Source organism: Anomaloglossus baeobatrachus, chromosome 2, assembly GCF_048569485.1.
Source record: "Anomaloglossus baeobatrachus isolate aAnoBae1 chromosome 2, aAnoBae1.hap1, whole genome shotgun sequence".
Lineage (NCBI taxonomy): Eukaryota > Metazoa > Chordata > Amphibia > Anura > Aromobatidae > Anomaloglossus > Anomaloglossus baeobatrachus.
In genome coordinates, this window is record NC_134354.1 from 220,854,308 (window position 1) to 220,867,012 (window position 12,705).

Sequence of the window (12,705 nt, forward strand, 5' to 3'; positions counted from 1 at the left end):
TTCTTGGCCTGCCACTTCTGGGCTTAGCAAGAACTGTACTTGTGTTCTTCCATTTCCTTACTATGTTCCTCACAGTGGAAACTGACAGTTTAAATCTCTGAGACAACTTTTTGTATCCTTCCCCTGAACAACTATGTTGAATAATCTTTGTTTCCAGATCATTTGAGAGTTGTTTTGAGGAGCCCATGATGCCACTCTTCATAGGAGATTCAAATAGGAGAACTACTTGCAAGTGGCCACCTTAAATATCTTTTCTCATGATTGGATACACCTGCCTATGAAGTTCAAAGCTCAATGAGGTTACAAAACCAATTTAGTGCTTTAGTAAGTCAGTAAAAAGTAGTTAGGAGTGCTCAAATCAAGAAATTGATAAGGGTGCCCATACTTTTGCATTGGTCAAATTTTGTTTAAATGCGGATTGCACATTTTCTGTTAGTACAATAAACCTCATTTCAATCCAGAAATATTACTCAGTCCATCAGTTATTAGATATATGAAACTGAAATAGCTGTTGCAAAAACCCAAATTGTTATAAAGAAAAAAGGTTAACATTAATAGGGGTGCCCAAACTTTTTCATATGACTTTGTGAGCCCATGTTACATTCCCACGATCTGTGTTTTGTTTCAGTTTTAAACACAGCTGAACTTCTGCATCAATCCAGCACCTAATCATTTCGGCATTCCTTGCTTTTTTGTATACATTATTGTTTCAATAAAGTTGGTTGACACACAAGCAGCAAAGTAAACAGGAAGTTGCCCAAAGCATAGAAACATGTTAATTATTACAGATTATAGTGGTATAAAATCATGTACAATTATATTCTCCACCATCTCCACCATCTCAGAAGCACTATAACCACCCATGTCCCAATACACAAAACCACTTGTACAGAGATTTATTATATATATATATATATATATATATATATATATATATATATATATATATATATATATATATATATATATATATATATATATATATATATATATATATATATATATATATATATGTATATGTATATGTATGTATGTGTGTGTGTATATATATATATATATATATATATAATATATATATAATATATATATATATGTATATGTATGTATGTGTGTGTGTATATATATATATATATATAATATATATATAATATATATATATATGTGTATGTATGTATGTGTGTGTGTGTAATAGATAAACAAATATATATAAAAAAAATCTATAATATATTAGACAGAGTAGGTAGGTTCCCTCCTCCCATCATTTTTTTTTTAATTATTTATTAGGTTAAACAAGGCTAATTGCTCTTTAGTGCCACATAAATGGCACTTAAGGCAGTAAGTGTATAATATTTGGGTATCTTGTAACATTATGTAGCTACAGGATATCAATCTCTCTATCATCTATGTAGCTTTTTTTTCCCTTCGTTTTGTGTGTCTGTATGTGTGTTTGTGTGTATTGGGACATTGAATTCTTTACTTTGGGCGACCTGCTGTTTGTTCTGCTGTCTGTGTTTCAACCAACTTTACTGATACATGATGTTTTCTTTGGATGCCTTTTTTAGTGTGTTTACGCTGCGTAAACTCAATAAAAACTTGTGGGTTTTTTTACCTGCGGATTTTCTTTATCTGTTGCAAGTTTATGGCTAAAGTCCACACAAAAATCTCTACATACCCCCAAGATAAAATTATATGCTGCGGCTTGGAAAAACGCACCGCAGGTGAGTTTACACAGCGTAAGGCTATGTGCACACGGTGCGTTTTTCTCGGCGTTTTTGCGCGTTTTTCGGGTGCGTTTTTGGCCTCAAAACTGCATGACTTTGCTTCCCCAGCAAAGTCTATGAGTTTTCATTTTTGCTGTCCCCACACAGCGTTTTTTTTCAGCTGCGTTTTTGTGGTGACCACAAAAACGCAGCATGTCAATTATTCCCGCGTTTTTCACTGCGCTTTTCATCCATTGAGTTCAATGGGATGTTGAAAGACGCAATGATAAACGCAAATAGCTGCGTTTTGGTGCGTTTCTAAGACCAAAAACGCAGCTATAAGCGCAGGAGGTGGATAGTAAAGTGACGTGTACAGGAAGAGGATTCCTTCTGTCAGTATATACAGAAGCGTGAATCCTCCCGGTACCGTCACCGCCGCGTCCACCTCCCGTCCTGTGCATGTATGCTGCCGTGCGGCGCCATGTACAGGCAGGAGGTGGAAGCGGCTGCGAAAACAAAAGTTAACAGTAGAATAAAAAAAAAAAAAGTTATACTCACCTGTCTGCAGCCTCGCGGTGCCATGCCCGCTCCCAGCTCCTGTCACGGTATCGCCGCTCCCGCTCTGGCTGTGCGCAGTCTCCCCGGGGCAGGACCTTGCTTGCAGGACCTGGCGATGGATCACCTGATGCAGTCACCTGACGCATCAGCTGATCGAGTCTCGGGCTGACGCGGGCGCCCGGCCGGTATCAGCGGATGCGTCAGGAGACTTCATCCCTGATTACCGGCAGCTGCTGCAGCGATCGGACAGGATCAGACTCCCGCCCCATCGCCCCAGGAGCTGCCGGTAATTAGCACATAAGTGAGTATTATTTTTTTTTTTTTTCTACTGATGCATCTGCTGATTGTATAATCGGCTTTTATACAATCAGCTGCTCTGTGATGTGCTTCAGGCACTTGAACCTGACACATCATCTGATCGCTCTGCCTTCCAGCAAACCGATCAGATGATATTGGATCCGGATTGGACGGCGCGGGACCCTGACCCAGGATTACTGCGGAGGGGGGTTTATTTCAATAAAGATGGAGTCACTAATTGTGTTGTGTTTTATTTCTAATAAAAATATTTTTCTGTGTTGTGTTTTTTTTTTATCTTTACTAGAAATTCATGGTGGCCATGTCTAATATTGGCGTGACACCATGAATTTCGGGCTTAGGGCTAGCTGATAATATACAGCTAGCCCTAACTCCATTATTACCTGGCTAGCCACCCGGCATCAGGGCAGCCGGAAGAGTTGGATACAGCGCCAGAAGATGGCGCTTCTATGAAAGCGCCATTTTCTGGGGTGGCTGCGGGACTGCAATTCACAGCGGGGGTGCCCAGAAAGCATGGGCACCCTGCACTGTGGATTCCAATCCCCAGCTGCCTAGTTGTACCCGGCTGGACTCAAAAATGGGGCGAAGCTCACGTCATTTTTTTTTTTTAAATTATTTCATGAAATTCATGAAATAATTTAAAAAAAAAGGGCTTCCCTATATTTTTGGTTCCCAGCCGGGTACAAATAGGCAGCTGGGGGTTGGGGGCAGCCCGTACCTGCCTGCTGTACCCGGCTAGCATACAAAAATATGGCGAAGCCCACATCATTTTTTTTTTTTTTTGGGGGGGCAAAGAAATCCTGCATACAGTCCTGGAAGGAGGATGCTGAGCCTTGTAGTTCGACAGCTGCTGTCTGCTCTCCTGCATACACTATTGGATGGAGGATGCTGAGCCTTGTAGTTCGACAGCTGCTGTCTGCTGTCCTGCATACACTATTGGATCGAGGATGCTGAGCCTTGTAGTTCTGCAGCTGTCTGCTCTTCTGCATACACTAGTGGAGAATGAAGAACACATTGAAGAAGGAAATGACATCAGACCTTTTTTTTTTTTGTTCACTGATAAAAAACGCAGTGAGCAAAAACGCAGCAAAACGCAGCAAAAAAACGCACCAAATCGCGGCAAAACGCGTGCGTTTTTTGCCGCGTTTTTTCGACGCAGGTGCGTTTTTCTGCGTTTTTAGCGGCCAAAAACGCACAAAAACGCAGCGTCAAAAAAACGCAGCGTGTGCACATAGCCTAAGAAAGCACAGTGGATAAGAGATTTCTATTAATCCCTTCCACTTTGCTTGTACTGTAAAATGCAGCGTCAAAAAAAAAAGTAACACTGATCGTGCACACTTTCCCTAACGGACCACCTTGTAGATCTTTGTGGAGCTATCAGTCGAAGGTCGATAGACCTGTGGTTTTGCTTGGACTTAGATCCGTAATACAAGTTGAGAAATGTTAATCTGAAACTAACCTAAAAGAGGTGCAAAGAAAACAAAGGGCATGACAGTAATTGTAGGCTGTATTCAGACTGGCATCAGGGCTTTTGTTTATACCATAAACCATGACACTGTGCTGAATCCATCCAACAGTGATTGCCGATACCAACTTTATAGACCATTGTCATTTATACTGGATTTTCTTAAGCACAAAAACCGCACTTCACACTATCGTTTTAATAAACTTATGACATATCAGTATCTCAGCGCGAATCTTGGTAAATTTATGGACTTTCTGAGGCTACACCACCTATTCTGCTCTCCAAGTTAAGACTGGCAATAACGAAAGGACGGAGTCAAGTCCTTCTCCTCTTCATTTTTGGAATCCATGTCTTTACTTTCGTTCTGAATTGGGCTTTTTTAGACTTTGAGTATGATTTTTGTATCCTGATTCCAGGTGATATGATGACCTTGTTGATGAAGAAAGACACACTTACAGAAGAGGAAACACAGTTTTATATTGCAGAAACAGTGCTGGCAATAGACTCAATCCACCGCTTAGGATTTATACACAGGGATATCAAGCCAGATAATCTTTTACTGGACAGCAAGGTAATGATGTATGCTGAGCAGTGTTCTAGATGTAAAAAACACCTATTGTTACAAAATAAAATTAAAAATCCACCACCATTTAGTACAACCAGAAATCCAATGCTTACTTTGCAAATTTTTTTTTCACCTACTGCGTAGTTTTGTGTAACAGCTTATTTCTCTCCATACCTGCTGATGTCCGAGCTGTGCTGCTTCTCTTCATGCACTTGCGCTCACTCTGCTCTCATGCTCACTCGCTCCCTCTGCTCTCATGCTCACTCGCTCCCTCTGCTCTCATGCTCACTCGCTCCCTCTACTCTCATGCTCACTCGCTCCCTCTACTCTCATGCTCACTCGCTCCCTCTACTCTCATGCTCACTCGCTCCCTCTACTCTCATGCTCACTCGCTCCCTCTACTCTCTTGCTCGTTCACTCACTTGCAGTCTAAAGGGTACTTTACACGAGACGATCTATCGTGCGTTAGATCGTCGGGGTCACGTTTTTTGTGACTCACATCCGGCATCGCTTGCAACATCGGCCTGTGTGACACCTCATAGCGACGCAGTATTGCTCACAAATTGTGAGTCGTGTACTCGTCGCTAGAGTTCATAAAATCGTTTATGAAACATGGCGCCGGGTGTTCATCGTTCCCGTGGCAGCACACGTCGCTCCGTGTGACACCCCGGGAACGATGAACATCGCTTCCCTGCATCCCGCGGCTCCCGCCGGCTATGTGGAAGGAAGGAGGTGGGCGGGATGTTTACATCCCGCTCATCTCCGCCCCTCCGCTTCTATTGGCCGGCCGCCGTGTGACGTTGCTGTGACGCTGAACATCCCTCCCACTTCAAGAAGTGGATGTTCGCCGCCCTGAGCGACGTCGCACGGGAGGTAAGTACATGTGACGGGGGTTAACGAGTTTGTGCGCCATGGGCAATCAATTGCCTGTGACGCACAAACGACGGGGGCAGGTACGATCGATCGTGAAATCGCACGATTGGTCGTCCCATGTAAAGCAGGCTTTAGGCTATGTGCGCACTAGAATATGGACTTTTCTTAAGAAAAATCCGCACCCTCTGGCAGAATACCACACCCGCGGCAAAAACCACAGTAATAACGCACCCGTGGTTTCGCCGCTATTTTTTTCGGTGGTTGGTACTTGCGGGTTTTTTACCATTATCTATGGCAAAAACCGCAGGTACCTGCAGAAAAGAAGTGACATGCTCATTCTTTTTGCTGCAGAAATTCTGCAGCAAAACCTGTAAGGGAAAAAACGCAGTGTGCGCACACCTTTTTTTTTTTTTTTTTTTTTTTTTAAACCATAGGTTTTGCTGGGGAATGACTGCAGAAAGGTTATGAACATTTTCTGCAGAAATTCATGCAGCAAAACCGCCACAAAAAACACAGCGTGCGCACAGGCCCTTACATAGCTCTCCTGTATTTTGTTACCAGCTCCTCCTCTACTCTCGCAGAACATACACTGCAGATGAGATAATTCTCAAACATTCCCATCTGCATACTTAGCATTAACTGCCGATTGATCTTATTGTAAAAAAAATAAATGCATTCAGAATTAAATGATATTCAATACTAAAGATAGGCGAACCCTCAGATGTTTGGGTCCGACCGGCTAAGTCCAGTTTGGGACTGGACTTGACCCCAGATTCCATATAAGTCCATGGAGACTCAAACTTTATTGCTATAAAATGGTGTTAGTAAGAGCTAGGGGGCTTCAGAAGGAAGCAAAACAGGGATTAAAGCTGGACTATTGCACTTCAATTTCTGCTCACTCAATTATCACATTGCTTCCAGGTCCGCTCACTAAATCTTATGAATATTCACTGCTCCCCCCGCCCACCCTATGTGATTGCATCTGTGATTGGTTGCCCTCACACTAGCTGAGTCCCCAAAGTGGAATGTAAAAATAAATAATTGGGAAAATGGCATAGAGTCCTCCGTATTTTCATATCCAGCGTAGATAAAGAAGACAACTGGAGGCTGCAGCCCCCAGCTGTGTGCTTAATTTTTACTGTATATCAAAATACGGGGCACGCTACATGGCTTTTTTTTAATTTTTTTTAATTTACAAAAAGGGCGTGGGGTCCACCTGAATTTTTATACACAACCAAGATAAAGCAGAAGCTGGTGGCTGGTATTCTCAGATTGGGGAAACCCACGGTTATTGGCCCTCCCCAGCCTAAAAATAGCAGTTGTAGCCACCCGAGAATTGGCGCATCAATTAGATGTGTCAATCTTGGCGCTTACCCGGCTCAACCCGATTGAGTTCACCTAAGGTCACTGCTGTAGGTTCCCACAGTACCCCAGCTGTGACCTCAAGTTTAACTCCCCTGAGGTGAACTCTGTGAATTCACCTCAGATGAATTCATTGAACTCCAGTGCCAGATTACTGGATTAGGCCTTGTACACATGTTTAGTATTTGCTGGCAGAAATAACCAAATCTGTATCTACTGACAGAAAAACTCACCAAAAACGCATCATACTTTGGTGCGTTTTTCTGTCAGATGCAGATTTTGTGGAGAAATGTCTGCAACCAAGTAGTCCGCGTACGCACATAACCTAATCTGGCAATCCCTTCACATGAGGTGAGTTCACAACTGGGGTATCTTGGAAACCTAATTGGGTGAACGTTTTGAACTCCTGCCTGATTACTGGATTAGGGTTATGTACGCACATTGAGTATTTGGTTGCAGTCATTTCTGCACCAAATATGCATCTTCTGGCAGAAAAATGCACCAAAAATGCATTGCGGTTTGGGGAATATGCATGTACACTAGCAGTCCGGTACAGACCTCGAACTTAAAGTTCGAGTTCGCCCATCACTACTCAGCACAAAGGGGAAAAATTTCTATCTTCTGAAAATGAATTTCCATCTCCAATTAATATCAGGATGAGGAAATTAGTCTTCTCTGCAAGAATGCTATTGTTTCATTAGCCGGCAGAAGGTCATGGATGTTAACCACTGAAACAGGTTTTCTTTTACCAGTTTTTCCCTTGCATTTATTTCAAGCTTTAGGCTGCTTTCACACTTGCCTTGAGGTAATATGGTATCCTGAAAAATATTTAGCAGGATTCCGCTTTTTCTCCATAGACTTGTATCGGCGAAGGATTGCGATTGATGGCCTTGCGTTGCATCCGCCGCGCGACAGATCAATCGTGGAATGACTGACCATCGGGCGGCAGTAACGCAGCATGTAGCGTTTTTCGGAGCGTCGAAAAAAAACGCAATGTTCAGGATTCCGTCGGCGTCCGTCGTTTTTATAATGGAAGTCTATAGGAGCGGAATCCGTTGGAATGCGTCACTGGACGGATTCCTGTGACTGATCTGTCATTTACCCACTGATGATGCTCAGATGAGTAAATTCAGGGAAAAAAAGAAGCTACAACGGATCAGTTTTTTTGCAGCATCAGTCGCATCAGTTGTGGCACTATCTGCAACGCATCTGTTGCATCAGTCACACAACGGATTGCAACTAATTCAAAACGATGCAAGTGTGAAAGCAGCCTTAGTTTTCTTTGAATTTTCCAACACTATTTATAAATTGCTTACATTTTCAGTAATTGTTCTTCCTGGCTGTTTAAAGGTTAATAATTTTTACTTTCTTCCCAAATCTGTTTAAGGGTCATGTAAAGCTCTCTGATTTTGGACTGTGTACAGGCTTAAAGAAGGCCCACAGGACCGATTTTTACAGAAACCTCAACCACAGTTTACCAAGTGACGTCAGTAAGTAAATTAAGAAATAATATATATCTGTATGTATTTGCATATATGTAGAAAAAGCTTCAAAGAAATTGGTCAAGTTTTTTTCATTTATAGAACCACTCCAGTTTTTGTTTTTTTTTTTTTAATTGCACCGCTGGAGAGGTGCTTTAAATTTAAGTCCCCTGCCCCTACTCTTATACTCACCTTCTGGTGTCTTCATCTGTCATTAGCGCCACTGTGGTCGGTGTTCTACAGTTTTTGAGAGTGAGCCAGAGGTCACAACTTAGTAGAAGACTAAGATAGCATCGTTCTGACTCTAATAGACTTGTATTGAGTACTTGTGATGTAACGTCTGAAGTTGCAATCTCAAGATGGCACAGCGGGACTGGAGCGACGTTTTAAAAAGATGAAAATGCTGGAAGTTGAGTTTCTTATGGGCTGAGACCTTAGCTTGGGGGGCGGGGAGGGGCGCGCTGGAGTGGTGTCTTAATTGGATTCCCCATTACTCGGACAACTTCTTAAATACTATTTTCACCTTTTGTAAGATAAAAAAAAAACACCCTATATTCAACTTTCGTACCGGTGCTGTTTTGCTGTTTTGGAGATGTTGGCGCTGGGTCTACCATGCCATTATAAAGCCACATAAGCTCTGCAACCAAGTAGTGGTCACTAATGGACTGGAGTGCTGACACCTTTTTTGGGCATCCGAGGATCGTCCAAAGGAATTGAGAGCAGATCAACTCAATAGCTGCCAATGACTGGCTACAGGGCTCACTCGGCTTTCTTTACAATTTCACCAACTTTAAGGGTTTGCTTTAGCCATCGACAGCTGTTATTAATAAAATATGCCTTTATATATTTTATAAGTGATACTTCGTCATTTAATAGGTTGTTTTCTATATTTAATTAAAGGGAAAAAATGTCACGTGAGTGATGGCATCTTTCCTAGTTATTTGTATTAGCCGGGTCTTCTGTTAAAAGCCCCATTGTTGTGGATCTCCACTGTCATCTAAAATCTCCAATTAATGGTTGAATTGTTGTGGAGCGACATCACAGTAGAACTTGCGTAGCAGATTAAAGACAGCCATACACTTTAGACTAAAGTCCGACGGATCCTTTTTTGTTTTCTCAGGGACATAAGCCACTGCCATAGTATTGTTTCCATGTTGCCTGTGATAATTAACGTATAGTGTATGGGTAGTGTGGTAAAACGGCTGTAGGCTGCCACACATGTCATGTATGTGGCCAGATTAAGGGGTCCGTTCTCGCTGTACAATGACCAGCTGTATGGAATAAAGTGTCAGGGAATCAAGTGCTAAAATTTTAAATCGTACTTTATTGTTGGGGTTCTGTTGCAACAAAATAAAGCGACTGAACATGGGACGTGTCCAACTGCTCTTGTATACATTGTATAGTCCATAGCAATGGAGAAGATTTTATTAAAACTGGTGCAAAAGAAAAGTTTAAGATTTGCTTTCTCTGACGCCTCATTGGGGGACACAGGACCATGGGTGTTATGCTGCTTATCCATAGGAGGACACTAAGTAGATGCAAACATGTTAGCTCCTCCCCTGCAGCATACACCCCCTGGCTCAGCCAGGCTACTTCAGTTTTAGCTTAGTGTCTATAGGAGGCACATCTCTGCAGACTACTGCAGCAAGAATTTTTTTGTTTTTAGAGGGCAACGGTTCCTTCGGGGACCGATTTCCCAAACCATCAACAGGCGGGAACGCGGAGTATCGCCTCCCCGTACCCCCTCCTACGATGCTGGATCCTGGGCTGTTACTCACTGGACGACGGGTCTCATGGCACTGATTTTCCAGAGCCCAGAGCAGATGAAAACTTCCTCAGCCCCTCTTGCAGGCTCTGAGTTGATACAAGTTCTGCACCAAGTGTGACCAGGCATCAGACTGCCATCTCCATCAGACTGCCATCTCCACAGGAGCTGAGGTGAGATCATTCCGATTTTTCCAGAGCACAGAGCAGATGAAAACTTCCTCAGCCCCTCTTGCAGGCTCTGAGTTGATACAAGTTCTGCACCAAGTGTGACCAGGCATCAGACTGCCATCTCCATCAGACTGCCATCTCCACAGGAGCTGAGGTGAGATCATTCCGATTTTTTCCAGAGCACAGAGCAGATGAAAACTTCCTCAGCCCCTCTTGCAGGCTCTGAGTTGATACAAGTTCTGCACCAAGTGTGACCAGGCATCAGACTGCCATCTCCATCAGACTGCCATCTCCACAGGAGCTGAGGTGAGATCATTCCGATTTTTCCAGAGCACAGAGCAGATGAAAACTTCCTCAGCCCCTCTTGCAGGCTCTGAGTTGATACAAGTTCTGCACCAAGTGTGACCAGGCATCAGACTGCCATCTCCATCAGACTGCCATCTCCACAGGAGCTGAGGTGAGATCATTCCGATTTTTCCAGAGCACAGAGCAGATGAAAACTTCCTCAGCCCCTCTTGCAGGCTCTGAGTTGATACAAGTTCTGCACCAAGTGTGACCAGGCATCAGACTGCCATCTCCATCAGACTGCCATCTCCACAGGAGCTGAGGTGAGATCATTCCGATTTTTCCAGAGCACAGAGCAGATGAAAACTTCCTCACTCCCTCTGGCAGGGTCTGAGTTGATACAAGTTCTGCCATCAAGCGTCAGAATCTGCACACTGGCTCCCTGACAGGAAATTGGAGCAAAGGTCACACTGACTGGATACACATGGGCTGTGATTGCAGACTCCTACATAGCATTCCACCTGTGGCGGGGGGAGGGGAGAGCTCCCAGGACTCAGTGCAGCCGCAGCTGTGGTACACTTATAGAGGTTTTTCTGTCCACCATTGTTGTGCAGGGCTGGAGGAGGGAAGGGGAGTCCCTTCCCACCATTTTTTGTTTTTTTTGTTTATTATATTTTCTCATGCCTTCTTGTCAGGGCTAAGCCCCGTCCCCTCAAGCACTCAAGCCACACCCCCCTCACACAGGGTGCTAGCTTCGACAGCACATATGCTCAAATGCAGAGCTACACAGAAGATTAGCATGGCCCCTGCACAGCAGGCCAAGGATGACATGGAAACTCGTGAAACATTCAACATCCTCCTTCCCACAGGAACTGTGACACAGGAGGTGGGGGGGGGGAAGGGCTATCCGTGTTCTGGGTGAGTTATAGCCTCACTTGCATATTAGCTATGCAGAGCATTGCTCCCTCATTACAATCAGTTTGTAGTCACATGTTTTATGCCCTGCACAAATACAGCAACAACTATAAGACGCTGAGCTACTAGGGGATGATAGCACCTCTCCTTCTGTGAGTCCGGTGCCCCTGTAACTTACCCCCCCCCCCCTTTCCGCCACCACCGCAGCAACCGCTGCCAGCCCAGAGCCTACGGCTCCCAGTCCCCCGGAATGGGCACAGTTCCCAGAACCTGGTGCTGGCTATGCAACATCGTCCTCACACCCATCGGGGTCCCTGGACAGAACGCAGCCTGATGACACCTCTATAGAGGGTCCTTCTGATAAGAATCAGCCCTCTGCTTCACCGGTTGCAGATCAGAAAAAGGGCATGACCCCCATGGTTCTCCCTCTGGGGTACACAGATGGGGTTCTCCCACATGTTCCGCGGTCTCTGAGGAGCCGGAGGAAGGGGAATGATATTTGTACCGGGATGATTCCTTGGTTTCAACCTCCCCGAGCGATCCAGCTGCGATGGACTTATTGCACCAACCAACCAAAACTCTGCATGTGGAAGATCTCCCATCCACTACTACTGACCCTGTGGTCTCCTTTTTAAAATAGTGAAGAAACCTCAAAAAAAAAGGGATTTTAACGCCGCTTCGGTATCCGTAAACTCATGGAGTCCTGGTACCCCTTTGGCTTAGCTGTCTCTAAGGGCTGGGCTGATCCGGCCTCGGTGGACCCTCACCCGGCTTCCGCCTGCCTGAAGGACCACTCCTGTTTTTTACTTGATGGATCCTCCTTCAAGGACCCGACAGACAGACAAGTGGAGCAGCTCGATCGCTCTGCCTCAAGGCCGCGGGTCCCTCTCCCCTTCTGTGTGGGTCGCACAGGCACCAGGACTACCAGTTTCCCTCAGACCCTCACAGATGTAACAGTTCACATTGCTGCGACGGCAGAGTACCTCATGCAGGCCTCCCTCGGCGCTGCTACCTGCGCAGTTATTGCCGCCTCAAATACCATAGCCATCCGTAAGGCCCCTCTGGTTCCAATAACGGAGAGCGGACTCTGTCTCTAAGAAGCCTCTCACAGTACTCCTTTCCAGACCGATGGTTTGCCGATCATCTGGACAGGCTCTTTTTTTTGTCTGACGCCACGGGAGGAAAAGAGTACCTCCCTCCCCCCAACTCTAGCCCAGGATGTTTTTTTACTAGACACGCAGGGCCCGACCT

General features: G+C 44.6%; 1 protein-coding gene and 1 pseudogene across 1 annotated transcript in view; both read left to right on the top strand.

The window, feature by feature from the left end:
• Nucleotides 1-12,705, top strand: part of LOC142291248 (serine/threonine-protein kinase 38) — a 125,035-nt gene that overhangs the window by 90,564 nt on the left and 21,766 nt on the right. Inside the window, exons 7-8 of the mRNA XM_075335627.1 lie at nucleotides 4,455-4,609; nucleotides 8,226-8,328. Coding sequence (XP_075191742.1) covers nucleotides 4,455-4,609; nucleotides 8,226-8,328 — 258 coding nt within the window. The remainder of the gene's footprint in view (nucleotides 1-4,454; nucleotides 4,610-8,225; nucleotides 8,329-12,705) is intronic.
• LOC142292800 (U6 spliceosomal RNA) lies at nucleotides 11,285-11,398 on the top strand (annotated as a pseudogene).